The sequence below is a fragment of the Cenococcum geophilum genome (assembly GCF_001692895.1).
Source record: "Cenococcum geophilum 1.58 unplaced genomic scaffold K441scaffold_38, whole genome shotgun sequence".
Taxonomy (NCBI): Eukaryota; Fungi; Ascomycota; class Dothideomycetes; order Gloniales; family Gloniaceae; genus Cenococcum; species Cenococcum geophilum.
This window is the reverse complement of record NW_027137596.1, coordinates 585,079-601,963: the sequence shown is the minus strand read 5'-3', so window position 1 is coordinate 601,963 and position 16,885 is coordinate 585,079. Positions and strand designations below refer to the sequence as shown.

The window sequence follows — 16,885 nt, the reverse complement described above, 5'->3', positions numbered from 1 at the left end:
AGAAACCCACTAAACCTACTAAACCTACTATAAAGCGTGGCCAAGGACGCCCCCGTAAGAACCCCATAACGGAGAATTACCTAACCTTTATAGGTATATCCGTAAGGCAATCTCCGCCTATAGATATATTAGTTCTAGTATAGGAAACCCCTTTTATAGACTTATAATACAAAGAGATTAACAGACTACTTAAAAAGGGCGTCTTTGCGGTTATAACGGAGAAAGACGTTCCGTAAGGCGTCTGTATATTTAACTTATACTTTATTAATAAAATTAAGCACCCTAGTACTGATAAAGCCTTTAAGAAATTAAGGCTCGTTATATAAGCTTATAACGACTAGGGAAAGGGTTTAGTCCTTATGCAATCGCTTATAATTTAATAAGTTAGTTAACGGATTATACTTACACTTACGCCTAAATTATAGTAAATTAAACCTATAGCCCTTTACTTACGGGACATCTTATAAGCCTATATATAGTCTAACACCTACCTAAGTAGGGATATTTTTATACAACTACCCTATAAGCTTAACCTATAACTAGGAACAATTTTATAGGTTATAAAACCTCTTTACGGAGTACTAGAAGCCGGAAACTATTAGTTTAAGACATACTACTAGCATTATATTAGTAAACTCAAAATGGAACAGTCGACCTATAACCCCTGCCTCTTATACACCCTATTAAACAGCCTTGGCATTATTGGACTTTAAACCAATAATACCCTCTTCCTAGTAGACTAAACCTTTACGGACGCTAAAGAAACTAAACTATAAAAGGTAAAGTTCTTAGTAAAGCTGTAAGAGTAGTTAACTAAGTAGACTCTAATTAAGTTTAATGGAGGCTTAATTATATAAAAGGGCAACCTAATTAAGCTAACTTAGGAATGCTAAGCTTAAAACCTAAAGCCTATTATAGTAAAACCTACGGACCTTATTAGTTCCTATAGAGAGACCCACAAGACCGTAAATATAAAGGACTAATACGCTGCATAGTGTATAAGAGGCGCCTATATTGCTATAGTCTATTAACCTAAATCTACCTACGATCTGTCCTTTACGGCCTAGGTAGTAGACCTATAAGAAGAAAATATTAAGCAGCTTAATAAGCGTATTTAGTGGTAAATCAATAATATAGTAAGGGGACTTACTTTTATACCACTAGACCTAAATTCCCTTAGCCTATTAGTATTTATGGACGCATCTTTTGCTAATAATAAAGACCTATTATTACAAATCGGCTTTATAATTGTACTTACGGACTGTAATTAGGACGTAAATATACTGTACTGGTCTTTAATTAAGTGTAAATAAGTAACTCGTAGTATACTAGCTTTTAAACTATATGCACTAGCTTATAGATTTAATATAGCAGCCGCAATTAAATTAACGGTCTAGAAGATTCTATAACTGGAGCAGTTACCCCTAGTTTTATATACCGATTTAAAGTCCCTTTATAACTGCCTAGTTAAACTAGGTACAATATAAAAGAAGAGGCTTATAGTCGACCTAATGTACTTATATTAGGCCTATAAACGACGTAAGATTATAAAGGTTAAATGGATCAGTAGTGGAGACAACCTAGTAAACGCTATAACTAAGGCAAAGCTGTATTAAGCTCTTAAAACCCTAATTAATACGAATAAGCTTAACCTAAAGGTTATAGAATAGGTAGAGCGAGACTAACGAAGTATTTATAGTTTAGTTACGGCCCGTTAGAAGGCCGTATGGTGCATTTACGGCCTATTAAAAGGCTGTATAGTTCATTTTATAGACCGTAAGTAGGACTTACGGCCAGCTTAGAGCACTATTTGGAAGGCAACCCAGAAGGCACCTTAGGAGGGATTTCCTATATATTTTCTTATGTATTTTATAGTTCTATTAAGATAATTACGGAGGCTATATATAAGTGGTTTTATTTTCTAAGTACCGCTAGTGTATAATTATAGCACCTGTCGTACTAACCGCGTGCTTATGCGTTCGGTACGCCGAGTACGCGTTTACGCGTTTAGTGCACCAACTACCCGCTTACGCGTCTGGTGCACTTCTAAAGCACTGACTAATTAGGGGGGAGGCGCATCAGTATATAGACTACGTAGTTTGCTTTATATAATCGACAGTCACCATCCAAACAAGCATACGATACTACATGTATTTCGTGCCCGTGGATACGACTCACTCGTGCTATTAAGTTAGTACGAACAATTTCTTTAATAGACTTCTTAATAGGTACCTACCTATACTTCCTACTTATTATCTTCTTATTATAAGCCAATTTATTAATAAAAATAAAGTAATTGCGCCTATAGCTATAGATTTAAATATTTTAATTATCTCTTAGACCTAGGCTATATTATTACATTATTATTATTATAACCTTTCTACTTTATCTCCTTTATATTAATCTAGCTAATAGTATACTTTATACTACTACTATATTATAATTATTATATAAAAACTAGAGTATCTCTTTATAATAGGTGTTTAGGTTATATAGTAGGCTATATATACTAAACTACTAAATACCTAAATTATAAAAGCTTTAAAACTTTAAAATTTTAGTTATAATCTTATAAAAGCTCTACTTAAAACTTTATATAGTACTTTAAAGCCTTTTTAATATATTATATTAGTATAATAAGGGGTCTCTAAGAACGTTTATATAAATATTTCTATAAATATCTCTATGAACGCCTTTATAATTACCTCTATAAATACCTTTATAATTGTCTTAATAAACGCCTCTATAAATATTTTTATAAATACTTTTATAATCGTCTCTATATACGCCTCTATAATTATCTTTATAAATATTTTAATAAATAAACGCCTATATAACGCTCTTTACTAAAGACTCTCTATATAGAGGCTTTATATAACTCTATATAATACTATATAACGCTCTATATTAAAGACTCTCTATATTAAAGACTCTATATACGGAGGCTCTACGCACGTAGCTTCGTGCAGAGCCTCTATAAGCAGAGCCTCTGTACGCAAAGCCTCCGTATATAGAGCCTTCGTACGCAGAGCCTCTGTACGCAGAGTCTTTGATGCAGAGCGTCGTGTAGAGCGTTGTATAGAGCCCCCGTATGTAGAGCCTTTATGCACAGAGCCTCCGTATGCAGAGCGTTGTGTAGACTGTCGTATAGAGCCTTCGTACGCAGAGCCTCTGTACGCAGAGTCTTTGATGCAGAGCGTCGTGTAGAGCGTTGTATAGAGCCCCCGTATGTAGAGCCTTTATGCACAGAGCCTCCGTATGCAGAGCGTTGTGTAGACTGTCGTATAGAGCCTTCGTACGCAGAGCCTCCGTACGCAGTCTTTAATGTAGAGCGTTGTGCAGAGCGTCGTGTAGAACCTCCGTACGTAGAGCTCTATACGCAGAGCCTCTATACGCAGAGCATCCGTATATAGAGCCTCNGTACGTGAAGTCCCTAATGCAGAGCCCCGCGNAGAGCCTCGTGTAGAGCACCNATACGCAGAGCCTTTGTATAGAGCCTCCGTGTAAAGCTCCGCACGAAGCTCTACGTAGGTATAGAGTCAAAAGGCCCCAAATCAAAGCATCAAATTAAGAGAAACTTCAAGTTAAGGCTTTAAATCAAAGCTTCAAATCGTGGTTCAAATCGTGGTTCAAATGGGGCGATATTTTGATGAGGCGAATTTGAGGCGTTGGCGGTTTGGTGCGTATGGCCCACCATACGTCGGCCAGAGCGGAACACCTAGGGAGAGGCTTCTGGGCACGCGAACAGCATCGCGAGCCTTGCTGAGAGGATCGCAAGCGAGACACCAAGGCCGATTGAAGATATTATTCCAGATGCGAATATTGAGCGGGCCAGAACGTGTTTGCAGGCGGAAGTGTTGTGGTTTCTAGCGGGAGTGGGATTAACGTGCTGGGCTTGGTTTTTGTACTCTTAACTCTCGTGAAGTATTGATTTGTTCCCAGCTGTTGAGTTTTTCACATTCTTGGGGAAATCAGAACGCGAATAGGAATATATGACTGATGATTGAATGAATGATCCGTGACGATGGCCTGATAAACTAGCCTGCAAACTGCGGCTAGTATTCATGAGAACGACGATTATATCCTGAAAGGAACCGAAAGAACAGCAGCCCAGCCGCGCCGAACCCTAACCAGAAACAAAACATTGCCAGTAACAATTACACTCAACCCAGACCGTTCACTGTTGTCCAGGAAATACACGGGGGTCATATGCCCTCAACGCCGGCCATACACCGAATCATCGCTCCGGCCTTCCCTCCCCCCAGCCTTCCGTCCCTTCGCCATAACCGTAATCCCCATATCGACACCTCCTTTAGGGCTTTCCAGAACTCTCATCCGCTCAAACAGGCCCTGATGCTCGAGCTCCGCCTCCCTTTCGTGCCTGGTGTCGAACTCGGCATCGCGTTTGAACAGGTTCATGATGTCCTTCATGCTGAGTTTGGCGACGGCCTTGCCACCCTCGATGGCCGCACTGGCGAGCTTGCGCTTGGCGTCTTGCAGATCCAAGATGCGGGCTTCGACCGAGGAAGCAATGGTAAGTTTGTAGACTGTTACGTCTACGGTTTGGTTAAGGCGGTGGACGCGGTCTATGGCTTGTTCTTCCACGAACTAGATTTAGACAAAGTGTTAGCATTATTATCCAATTGGCAAGGCTGGGTTGAAGGTATGTTGTACGAGGGGGGGACTTACAGGATTCCAGAATGGCTCTAGAATAACCACTCGGCTTGCAGCGGTAAGGTTGAGGCCCAAACTACCGCACTTCAAACTGCAGAGTAGTACTCTTGTCCTCTTGTCATTCCTTAATTTATTCAAACTTGCTTCCCGGTGGTCATTGCGCATGCTCCCATCGTAGCGCGTGAAGACGTAGCCGTTGCGCCTGAGGAATGGTTCGATGAGATCAAGCATCGATGTGAATTGCGAGAAGACAATTACTTTGTGGTCGGGGGTTTCCTTTTCGAGGATCTGGAGGAGATGGCGGATCTTTGTTGAGGGTGTAAGGTGGGAAGCGGAGTATACAGGGTCAGAGTCTGATTCTTCTTCTGACTCAGATTCAGATTCGGTCTCCGAGTTTGAGTTTGAGTCGGATTCGCCCTCAGGCTCGGATTCGGAGTCTTCCTGCTCATCATCTGACTCGAGGCTAATGACTTTCTTGCTCCTTTTCTTTTGGCCAACCGGGGATCCCTCCTCGTCAGTCTCAGAGTCATTAGATTCGAGCCATTCGCCTCCGCCTTCCGCATTTTCATCATCTATACCACCAGCCTTTCCTAGCTCTGGTACTTTTTGCTGAGACGCAGGGACAACCCAATCACCTTCTCCCTCATCTTCGCCATCACTATCCAGGATGACCCGGCGGTTTCTAGCAAGCTTTTGGGGTTCGGGGCTCACACTCTCCTCTTTCTTGGTATCTCGATGCTTCTTACTCTCCTTCTTACTCTTGTGGTGTTTTGAGCGGTGCTTATGTTTGTGCTTCTTCCTCTGTGACATTGACAGATCATTCTCGCAATCTTCGCACCGAAGGGCACCAGCAGCCATTTCAGACTGATTCAGGGTAGCTTGGCAGACATCGCATTTCTTAGTTTCTACGCTGAGTCCACCAAGCATAGCAGCCATGTCGTCCACATCCTTGTCTGCAGTATCGCGAGAGCGTCTAGTCTGCGAACCAGCACCATGGGGCGAAGTTGAACCTGTAGCCAGAGCATCCTTATCATTCTTGACGTTGCTTTTAATCAGCTCTGGATGGTTGCAAGCCTGACGGAGGCGAAGCAGCAAGACCAAAGCACCAATATAATCAGCCTTCTCACCACCCATCATTTCCTCTAGTCGATCCTGTGCTCGGGATGCGAGGCAGTCGTAAAACCGGCGTTCTTCGGGTGTGAAATGTGCCACAACAGTCTCAATGTTCCTAGCCACAATCCTGAAGCCGCCAGACTTGTCTCCACCCTCTTTCACCTTGCCGCCCGGATTGAGGGCGCCCTCTTTCTTGAGGACGTCCTTGGTGCGTCGCTTCATGAATGCTTTCAGGAAATATTGCAGCCGCTTCATCGCGAGTCCACCGCGTCCATTCTTCATGGGGCCAGTAATTGAGTCTTTCCAGTTTTTAAGTTCGTCGTATGGCTTGATACGCAGGAACTTAATCAAACTCTGAAGCTCGTCAAGATTGTTCTGCATAGGTGTACCAGTCAAGCACCAGCGGTAATGCGACCTTAAATCATAACAGGCCTTGGTCATCTTCGTATTGCGGTTCTTGATGCTGTGCGCTTCATCCAAAATAACACGATACCAGTGCACCCCAAAGCAGCCAGCTTTCAGCCCATCCTCGCGCTCATCACTATTAGAATGCTCCGAAGAAAGAACATTGTAGGTAGTGATGACCACATCATAATTTTTGAGTTTGGAGAAATCCTTAGTTCGGGAAGGACCATGATGAACCAAAACACGTAGGCTGTGAGATTTATGGACTTTGGTATTGATCTCGGACTCCCATTGTTTAATTAGTGCCAGTGGAGCCACGACTAGCGTACCCTTGCCAACACTCGAAGCGATCTTGTTCTTAGGATTATCAGGTGGTGCGTCTACTGGTGGTCGAGGATTCGAGAGAATTAGAGCTAGAGATTGAATCGTCTTGCCGAGACCCATCTGAAAACAAATTAATACTTAGTCTTAATGAATAGAAGAGAGGGGAAAAGTAATAGCTCACATCATCAGCAAGAATGCCACCTTTTGGTAGCACACCATTCTTCTTCCGGACTCCAACCTCTTTATCCGTCATCCAAGCCACACCATCGACTTGGTGGGGAAGCAACCTGACAGTCAAGCCCTCGACACTACCATCGTCTTCCTCGTCGTCTTCCTCAGCTTCGGCTTCGGCTTCTTTCTCCTCGGCCTTCATATCTAGAGCTTGAAGCTTCTTTGCCAAAGCATTCGTATCAGCATCTTCAACTTTTTGCTGTTGCTGCTTCTTCTTGCGGCCTCTTGTACGACGTATCTTTTCTTCCTCATCATCGAAGGCTCCCTCCAGTAGAGCCTTGATGTTCTCGTTGGCCTGCGCAGCATCAACATACATGTACGGGTCCACTGCGCCGAATTTATTCTGGCCCTCGCGCAAAGCTGCATCAGGATCGAACTCATCGTCGTCATTCTTCCTCGTCAAGTCAATCGCATTTTGTTGCCCAAAAAAGTTGACGGGTTGAAAGCCATGTGTGCCGCCCATAGAAGAGTACACCGGTCGGGGAGCTGGCTGCGTTGTGTAGGTCGGATAGTTTCCCGGTCTTGGAATCTCAACAGGAGTCCGGGAGTTTTGTGGTGGGTTGGGAGGGAAGGAGTTAGCAGGACGTGGAATCTCCATTATATCGGAGCTGTACGACCATCTGCTAGCTGTAGAATTGGGTTGCGTCGGAGGCACATACTGGCTGAAAGGATGTACCTTTGGAGGGATAGTGAAAGGCGGTGGTGCCTGGGCTTGTTGTGGTTGTGGAGCCCGATGGTGTTCTGGACGAGCCTGATTTGGCTTCGGAATGTTGAATAGGTGCGAAGATTCATCGTTTCGGATATCTTTCTTTAAAGGATTTCTGAGCGGACTCGTATCCCCAAATTGCGGTGGATTGTTTGTTAAATCTTGTAGTGCTTTTGGGACTGGTGGTTGTGGTTGTGTGCTAGGCTTTTGTGCCTCTCGTTGATTAACCATGGCGTCCCCTTTCTGTGATATCTCTCTGGGGCCTCTTCTAGCTCCCAAAGGCTCGGTATGGTCCTTCTCAAACAGAGAGCTTGGATCACCAATTATTGAGTCTCCTCGATTATCTCCTTCGGATGACTCTTTATCCACAGCTTGCCGCCTGCCCCCGTATCTACTAGTCTCTGTTATCACAAGTTTGGCCGCACGCGATAGGGAATTGGGATCCGTCTCAGAACCGCTGGACTGTGTATGAGGTGTTAAAGTAGCTTTGTTGTTTGTAGATGGAGTAAATTTAGGCTTCTGCGGCGAAGTAAGAGTGTTAACCGGACGGCTCCCGGCGTGGATCTTGGCTATTTACCATACCGTGGTCAGTTGTGTCTTTGGGCGGAGTTTTAAAGGATAGAGGAGCTTAAGGGTACGTACAGTTTCACGATGCAGGTGTTGGCTCGTTGAATTCAGTTTTGTTGATGGAGGGGCGCAAAGGTCTTGGCGTTCGTTGCTCCATAGCAACCAACTCCATAGCAACCGTACAACAGAACGCGTCCTTTCCTATTTCACGTCTGCGACGCCGCGTCACGCGTGCTTCTAAACGGCAAGTCCTCAGTGTCAGCTCTAGGCCAAGTTAAAGCAGTGAGATTTATCTACAGAATATGGTTATGCGTCTGACTAGATGATAACATGTTGGCAATTCCTATTCCACGTCTGAGAGTCCATCCATCATTCATCACCCCTCCTCCACAGAACCAAAATCCATTACAGGATAGTCTGCATATTTTAGGTCGACTTTAGGCCTATAATGCCTAACAAGGTGAAAACGAACGCGCCTCCACCAACCAACGCAGCTGACGGCACGCTCATGGTTCCATCCATGAGGCCTACCAGACAACTGCACAGATCCACGGAATCGGTTATGATATTTGCCCAAAGAGCCCGTCGAATCTCAGACTGTGTCGCGTCAGTGGTCCTAGATGCGTCTTTCGCAGTCCATAATAAACCTCCGAGAACGGCATCACGAACGCCGAATAGTCGAGCTAGGATCATGTCTTGCGGCGCAATCGACAGCTGGAAAAGCTCGCCTACAAGTTTAGGTGCAAATAGACATGCGGCGCCACTGATAGCTCGAAGCACAGCCGTTGTCTTTATGACGTGTAGGCCGACTTTACTCTGGTTGTCCGGTAATGTCCTTGCGCTAACTCCAGGGATTAACGGTTCTGTAGAATCTTTGGATGCGGATGATGCCATGGCAGCACGGTAAACTCAGATAGTTATTGAAGACAAAGAGATATAGTAGAGATATTTAAGAAGCCTTATGGAGAGGAAGGATGATCAATACGCAGAGGAAACTGTGTTTGTAAAGTCTTGAGAGCAAGGGCAATCATTTCTATATAAAACAGAGCCTTACGACATGCACCTCGCATCTATAGCAGAAGCCCCGAACTCTTTTCTCTTAGTTGGGTGAGCTTATTCTCGTATTCAAGCCTCTCAGCAATACGATCAGATTCGCCGAGTCACACGCCACAGCATAACGTTATGCTTAACCCCGCACAACGTTATTACCTGCGAAGAGGCCGCTTTTCGAGACTTTCCTCAGAATCTTTATTACTTTGAATTGGTAGAATAACGTTTTATCATATTTACATTGACAGCACACAGGGATCCATCTTGACCACAATAACGGCGTGATGTCTTCCCCACTCCCAACACCAGGCGACCCCGATCGAAAGCGTGTTCTCAATGTCCTTGCTCAGCGAAGATACCGTACGCCACCATACATCACCTTGCCTACCCAAAATTTTTAACATTGACTCTGCCGGCCTTAGGGCAAAGAAAACGCGAAAAGCTTGCGGCGCTAGAAGCCAAGGCGAAGACGGTATTACCTCAAGCATCAACACAGCCACAGAACCCAAGTAATTCTGCCGCAACTACATCGTTACCGACCCCATCATCAACCCAGTGTGAGCCACAAAATGAGAGGCTTGATGCTGAAAATACTCCAATGCAAACTCCTGCCCCAGAACTTGAAGTATCCAAAGGAGGATTCAACGTGGATCTCTTTGGTTCACTTTACAGTGATGAGGATTCCATGCTGCTAGGTTTTGACCAATATACAACTTGTCAAGCAGGAGAGATAGAGTTGAGTCCGTATGACGCTACGTATTCTAAAGATGGTATATTCAATTCTCCTAATTCTCTTCGTTGCACAGAGCTAGAAAGTGCTACATCTAACAACAACAGTTGGATGTCACGGAACCAACCCGGCAATTCAAGAAGTCCGTCCTGAAACTCCACTTAAAGAAGGGTATTCAGCGTTCTCCTTCCCACTCTCGAATGATGCCGCCCTAGAAGTCCCAGTCCTCAATGCCCTCCGTGCCGGACTGACTGTCGCCAATCTCCTCGACTGTGCAAATTCCATATTTGACCCGTTCGCCCTCCGCACGCTCACTCCGCAACCCCAATCCGTCCCTCTGAATCTACAGCCAACGGACGTGCAGCAGCGCATCCCGCATCACCCGCTCTTGGACATCCTTCCTTGGCCCTCCGTCCGCACAAAGCTCATCTGTGCCCTCTCGCTACCAGCACCACTGCGACCACCGCCTGCTCGCGACTCGATGGCCATTATGCAAATCGTTTTCGATATCGATGATACAGCCGAAGGATTCCGTGTCAATGGAATGAACGAGTTTGATGGCAAGACATGGGAAGTTGGCGAAGCGTTTTTCCGGAATTGGTGGTGGGCTTTGGATCGGGAGGTCCTGGAGAATACGAACAGATTAAGAGCGCAAAGAGGCGTTGGGCTAGGCTAAGCTGCATGTATGATATGTTTCAGGATACAAGAACAGGGACGGCCCGCATCCTTTCTCTCTCCCGCTCTCGCCTACTTTGCTCCATCTCTGACATCGTTTGCGGATGGCAAGCTAAGCAGAAAATGCCCTGTCTTGTGCGAACGTACCGAAGGTTCTTAATCCCCTTGTAGCATTCGTGGCAGAAGAAGACGCCGGGACAAGCCAGCTCGCCCGGGGTATTTGTAAGGGTTTGGATTCTGGCGAAGCTGCCAGCCAAGCCATCTTCCTTAGCGCCATGCTCTTCCACACGTTGGTGACAGGATTGACAGCTGTAGCCGCAACTATTGCAGACCAGGGTATCATCATAGAAGAAGAAGGCGGTGGGGCCGTCGGACTGGAGGGTCACCCGACAAAAATTACAGCGGAAACAGCGAGTGTGCCAGCAGTGGCTGCTGAGATTATAATGCTTCTCTTCCTTGATTGGATCTTTACACCCTTTACAGGTCTTGTCAAGATCTCGGCCTTCTACATTTTGGCCCGAAGCCGCTGAAGTCCCCCCATTAGCACTTTGAGATTCTGATGCCGCTCTTCTTAGAGAACTGAGAAGGGCATCCCGATCCGTCATAGCAGGAGTCGCTGATGTTTTTCCATCAGGCTGGTCATCTTGCTGGCCAGATCCACTAAAGTGATATGGATTGTGCTGAGCCGATAAAGAAATCGTGCTCATGGGGGTAGTCATAGCCCGATGAGGCACAGCTTGGGGTGGCCGGAGGCTGCTTTGATGTTCTTGATGGAGAGTTGGAATAGCCGGAACGCTGACAGACTTCTGAAGCTCGCATCCCACGCTTGAGGCTGCTCTTTGGTGTGGTTGCACCTGCGTTTCTTCCGAGTTTTCAGTGGCTCGCGACTGGGAAAGATGAGTCTCATCAATGTCCCCGGACCACTCAGTCGTTAGGACCGAGCTTCTATCCGCAATAACATGATCTGTTGCTCCAGGAATGCTTGATTGTGAATAAATATTAGCTTCCACGACAGGCTCGAGACCTGGACTAAGCATATCTCCATTCTTCTTCGTTCGTCTCTTAAACCAGTTCCACGAAGGAGGCTTCTTTGGCTTATTGGTAGTTTCGAACGGAACATTCGGAACGCTCCTTTTTTGGGTGGGCTCCTGCAATCCCTCCGAAGGGTCAAATTCGTCTCGATGTTCTTGTGGCTTGGTTTCTCTTGAATTCAGTATATCTTCATTGTATTGATCCTCCTTCAAGGATATTTGGTTCATAGCGTCAGTAGCATGTGGCTCAGAGTATTCCGTCACGGATCTAACGTCTGATAAGTCATCGGAGAATACTGAGTCCGTCACGCGGGTTGAAGTTGAAGTGGATGAAATAACGGACTCCGTTCGTGCGAGGAAGCGTCGCATAGTAATATTATACGCATCTTGGCTAGAATTAGGATCTTGCCGGGCCGCAGGCGTATTTCTTTGTGCCCTGTCCTCTCTATCCCTACTATCAACCTGGCGACGAAGACGGCGAATGTCCTTATGAAGGTGCTGCACCATATCTATCGTCTGCGAGGAATTGATACTTTATATATGGTCAGTAGAGTTTAACTGCTTGTCTAAAATTTTCAAAACATACAAATTCAGTGACGAAATTGCCAATTCAAGTGTGAGTTTATAGTCGCTCAATGTTCTCTGCAACCCCAACACACCATTTTTCTTCCCCATTTCCCACTTAAACCCCCTCCAAGTACCACGCAGGGCATTGCCATTGGAGTCCATAAAGGGCTTGACAATCTTGCCTATCTCCTTGAAGACATCAATGCACTTTTCAAGTAGTTCTTTGATGTTGCTGATCAAATGGACCGGCAGACTCTCTTGGCGTGATACCTTATCCTGGGCAGTGAGCGCGTGTGCTAGCAGGCCTAAGACAGAATATAGTGATTGTAAGTCGCCTGCAAGACGCCTGATATTATCCGGTGCTTCTTGGATTCCCGTGACCATGTCGTAAGTCTGTTGGCCCAAGGTAATGGCTGTACTGGCGACAGTTAAGGCTGCCCCAAGCACTGACACTGGATCGCACATGTTGGCTTAAGGCGGAATGGCTTACGCACTCCCTTTGAATTGTGGCTCGCGGTGCAAGGGTGCTGTCCAACCAAGAGCTGGTGCTGTACAGGCCAGCCGGTATCGGTATTCGATGAAGCCGGGGAACTTTGCCGGTGGAGGTGGTACGTCCGTCACAGATGCCGTTAAATTCTTGGTATCTGTGGGCGATTTAAAATGTTGACGAGAATACGAGTAGCGGCGATGAGGGGATGTTGCACGTTGGGGCCAATTTCAGCCGCACGGGAGTCAATCGTCTCATCAGGAAGCAGATCGGAGGCACTACGATCAAGGAGGCATAGCATCTCCGCGTGACCTGCATCTTCGTTCCGAGAAGACCCACGCCGAGCGCTCTTTGTAGGTGTTTTTTGGAGAAGCAAATGATCAAGTGGAGGACCGCGCGAAAAGCGATTTCCCTTCCTTTTCGGGACTAGTGGCTGCCCCCTATGAGGCTCCAGAGTTACGGGCGCTCTATAAGCAATAAGATTTTGGGCGGTCTCTGCCCCTAAAACCCGCCAAAGACCCCCAAAAACGCCAGCGCCCTTACGGGCAGCCTTATGGAAAAGCTGCTAGTCTCGAAAGGGAAGAGGATACAAAAGCTAAGGCCCGCTAAGCACATGCTTTCGGTAATTTTCAGGCAATAGAGTCAACCACTCGTGTTGGTTCCAAGGTTGCCCATCGACTTTTGGCTGAAATACACCTGCCACATAACCTATGCACGTCTTGCCAGATTACCCGAACCCCAAACAAGTGCCGGAAAGACGCCGCAAGTTATGCCTCGCTACCGACACCCTATTTCTGATGTGGACGACACAATGCTTGGGGTAACGTTTAACAGAATCTTTCAATTCTCTCTTCATCATGCTTTTCATCAGATCTCTTTATAACGAATACTACCTACGGCCAGGAAGAATCAAGAGCATGCCGTACAGTAGTTCAACCAGCCGTGAGCGCGGCCGTGGGAGAAATTTCAATCATTCGCGAGTCTATTCATCCGTGATATTTACCGACATTTCCACTACGTCAATGGCTTGTTTTTACCAGGTCTGACCGTAAAACAAGACCGGTCAGATCCCATCCCGAATCGCAAGCTTGGCATCCCCTTTTACTTCAATAAATCCTACATACGTTTGGCTTTTTCCTCGCCTGCTGATTGGCAAAGCGATGAATCTTTCCTTGGAGGTCAAGACAAGCACATCAGATTCTCCACAATGCTCTTACCGCCCTCAATGCATTCTATCCTATAGGCCTATCTTCCCCTATTGCAGTTGTACCTAGATACAGACCTCGGAACGATGCCTTCCACCTTAGTGCCTACCGTAACCAACATTTACCAAAGAAAACTTGATCCCTTTGTGTGGCAAAAGAGACTTTTCGTATTGGGCGCTTTGGGCGCTCCTGCCTGGGTTAACATGCTGTAGGCACCCTAGCTAGCGTGATTTTATTAGCAAGCCTTACCAAAACGCGATGTTGATGAAATACTGCAGAGGCCACCACTATAAACACCCATATATATATTTTTTGAGGAAGCCGGGCAAAAAGTTGTGATGTATAACATCATAACTATAAGTTTCTGCCCTTTATTAACCAACCTTGGAGGCTTTGGAGCCGAAGACGCACGACTCTTTTTGGGCGGCATAAGGACTGAAAATTTAATATTAAAGCTTTTTAATCAACTACACTAAATATTATAGGCTTCCTGGCCACATTGCTACTGTTTACCGCAATATCCAAGCGTTAAAAGCGTGAATGAGGCGCCAGCACCTTTACTAAGCAACCGCACTGACCGGAGGCTTTAACACCAAGCTCTATACGGTATAGAGCCTCTAGATTGGCTTATGAGGCGTGCATATACGAAAAGTCCAAGAAAACTTGCCACACGAAGGGATATTCGAGGAAATGATATGCCATAAGCTGTTTATTTAACTCCAAGGTAACCGTCCTTCAGACCTTCACGGCAACCAACATGCAGTTACCCTTCTTAATATCGTTGGCCGTCGCCTTTATTATCCCTCTACCAGCCAGCGCAGCACCAGCAAATCAACCAAGTGCGACTACGGCAAAGAACCAACTAATAAATTCTGGGACATGCGTAAGCAATCTTTCTATTATATAAACAGCCAGAGGAACTTTATAGACATCGCCTTATTGTTAATCGCAGCGCAAATTTCTTCCTCTCGTCTCACATGTGTTGATCGACATTGCTGTGTTAATAAAGCGTCGTTTTCTTTTCAAAATTCTAACCATAAATTACTTAGTGTGCTGCTCTCGATTATTTCCTCCCCGGGAAAGTTCACTACAATGATTTAACTGACCTGAGCTATCAAACATCACTGCTCTCGTATTGGTCACAACAGGAGCAAAGTTTACATCCCGCTTGCATCGTCATTCCTGCTAGAAGTCAAGATGTTTCAACCGCGGTGTTTATTCTCAACATTGCATACACAATGTCCATGAATGGTTGCAATTTTGCCATAAAAAGTGCAGGGTATGGTTCTCGCCATTATGCAGTGTTCTAATTCAGTTGACTAATATCAATCAGCCACACTCCTCAGGCTGGAGCTGCTAACATAGATGGCGGAATCACCATCGATTTGGCCAGTTTGAATCAGGTAACAGTCTCCAGTGACCAGAGCATTGCCGGCATCGGCCCAGGAAACAGATGGGCCAACGTGTATACCACGCTCGATTCTTTAGACCTTGCTATGGTTGGCGGGAGAGTGAGCGATGTAGGCGTTGGAGGTTTAATGACTGGAGGTACCACGACATTTACAAATCTTCTCTTTCATATCTTCTTTCATACTAAAAGCTTAGCATAGGAGGTGTGTCTTTCTTCTCCGGTCGTTACGGCTTCGCTTGTGACAATGTGTTCAACTTCGAGGTTGTCCTCGCCTCCGGAGCTACTGTCAACGCCAACGCAACTTCTAATCCGACCCTTTACCGCGCCCTCAAAGGTGGATCGAATAACCTCGGCGTTGTAACCCGGTTTGACGTGCGCCTCTTTCAGCAAGGCTCCTTCTGGGGCGGATCCCTTATTCAAGCCATTACAGAAAAACAGGACGTCATAAACTTCATATCCAATTTCACCCATAGCACAACATACGACCCGTACGCTGCACTTATCACCAATTTCGTCTGGGACGCCGGCCTCAAACTCATTCTTAGCGATGTCGAGTACACTAAGCCGACTCCATATCCTCCAGTCTTCGTTCCTTTGTTCGCACTACCAGCCCTAGCGAACACAATGCGCATCGCCCCTCTTTCTTCGTTTACAGACGAGATCGCAGCATCAAGCGGCCCTACAACGGACGGAAAGAGCAACCTCTTCGCCACCATGACATTTACTAACAGCGCTGAATTTATGTCTGATTTCTGGGACCTCGCTGATGCCATGGTGACTTCTCTCAGCACCATCACGGGGCTTCTCTTCACTTTGACTTTCCAGCCTCTACCACAGGTTATCTATTCCAAGTCCGCAGCCACTGGTGGGAATGTGCTTGGCCTGGACCGGTTCACCGACGACTTCATCAACGCGCTCGCAGTAGTGAGCTGGGCATTGCCGACGGACGATGCCACAGTTTATGCGGCCGTACAGCAGCTGTTTGACGATGCGGTGGCAAAGGCAAAGTCGATGGGCGTGTGGAATGAGTTTATTTACCTGAACTACGCTGCACCGTGGCAGAAGCCTATTACTAGTTATGGACAGGCGAACAAGAACTTTTTGCAAAGTGTCAGTAAAAAGTACGACCCGAACTCACTGTTTCAAAAGGCTGTTCCAGGTGGCTTCAAGTTAGCCACGTCGTAGTGATTTGGCTTTAGGGACATATCTCGGAGGATTTAATGTTGGTGGTGATGCATGGGATTAGTGCAATTAGTGCAATTAGTGCAATTTATGTTTTATTTTTGCCGTCCTAGTTGTGTCCTCTTGAATGGCTCTAGATATTCAAGCGAATTGTAAAGTATTTCCGTATGTTCAGTTTCGAATACCATTACACGGTCATCCAGAACTTACATAACATGGCAAGAACTAAACGAATGACTGCCGGTGGTTTACGCCATTGTTCCTACGTTAACATTGTATTGCAACAGCACTTTTTTCAGAAAGCCAACATAGGATGGTGAGCAGGGTTGCACATAATCAACGCAATCGTAATCAGGCCATAGATTTTGATTCTTATAAGAAAGAGGATGTTGCACTACCTCGTCTGTTAATACGGAGGTAGATCCGTAAGATAGCTATAATAGGTTACCTCCCTATCCGGTATACCCGTAAATAGGAATTAGTTTAGGTAGTTCTTTTAGGGGCGTATTTATCCCTTGGAACGCCAA

General features: G+C 45.8%; 5 protein-coding genes across 5 annotated transcripts; 2 read left to right on the top strand and 3 right to left on the bottom strand.

Moving 5' to 3' along the window:
• Positions 1–3,937: 3,937 nt before the first annotated feature.
• K441DRAFT_616017 (uncharacterized protein) lies at positions 3,938–8,102 on the bottom strand. The gene is made up of 4 exons (XM_067645732.1): positions 8,096–8,102; positions 6,698–8,022; positions 4,690–6,636; positions 3,938–4,608 (listed from the first exon to the last, which is right to left on the bottom strand). The coding sequence occupies exons 2-4, from the start codon at positions 7,682–7,684 to the stop codon at positions 4,216–4,218; spliced, it is 3,327 nt and encodes a 1,108-aa protein (XP_067501055.1). The 5' UTR covers positions 7,685–8,022; positions 8,096–8,102; the 3' UTR covers positions 3,938–4,215.
• A 185-nt stretch (positions 8,103–8,287) lies between these two features.
• K441DRAFT_664489 (uncharacterized protein) lies at positions 8,288–9,037 on the bottom strand. Its single transcript, XM_067649361.1, has one exon. It carries the CDS (start codon positions 8,912–8,914, stop codon positions 8,447–8,449), a length of 468 nt encoding a protein of 155 aa, XP_067501054.1. The 5' UTR covers positions 8,915–9,037; the 3' UTR covers positions 8,288–8,446.
• Positions 9,038–9,354: 317 nt separating this feature from the next.
• K441DRAFT_679539 (uncharacterized protein) lies at positions 9,355–10,476 on the top strand (the record flags this gene model as incomplete). The annotated part of the gene is made up of 3 exons (XM_067651272.1): positions 9,355–9,430; positions 9,493–9,840; positions 9,908–10,476. 3 exons carry the CDS (start codon positions 9,355–9,357, stop codon positions 10,474–10,476), a joined length of 993 nt encoding a protein of 330 aa, XP_067501053.1.
• A 659-nt stretch (positions 10,477–11,135) lies between these two features.
• K441DRAFT_698377 (uncharacterized protein) lies at positions 11,136–12,829 on the bottom strand (the record flags this gene model as incomplete). Its single annotated transcript, XM_067653057.1, has 3 exons — positions 12,093–12,829; positions 11,276–12,038; positions 11,136–11,228 (listed from the first exon to the last, which is right to left on the bottom strand). Exons 1-3 carry the CDS (start codon positions 12,536–12,538, stop codon positions 11,136–11,138), a joined length of 1,302 nt encoding a protein of 433 aa, XP_067501052.1. The 5' UTR covers positions 12,539–12,829.
• A 1,620-nt stretch (positions 12,830–14,449) lies between these two features.
• Positions 14,450–16,361, top strand: K441DRAFT_616008 (oxidoreductase FAD-binding protein; the record flags this gene model as incomplete). Its single annotated transcript, XM_067645731.1, has 4 exons — positions 14,450–14,648; positions 14,815–15,044; positions 15,099–15,313; positions 15,376–16,361. Exons 1-4 carry the CDS (start codon positions 14,523–14,525, stop codon positions 16,359–16,361), a joined length of 1,557 nt encoding a protein of 518 aa, XP_067501051.1. The 5' UTR covers positions 14,450–14,522.
• Positions 16,362–16,885: the final 524 nt, after the last annotated feature.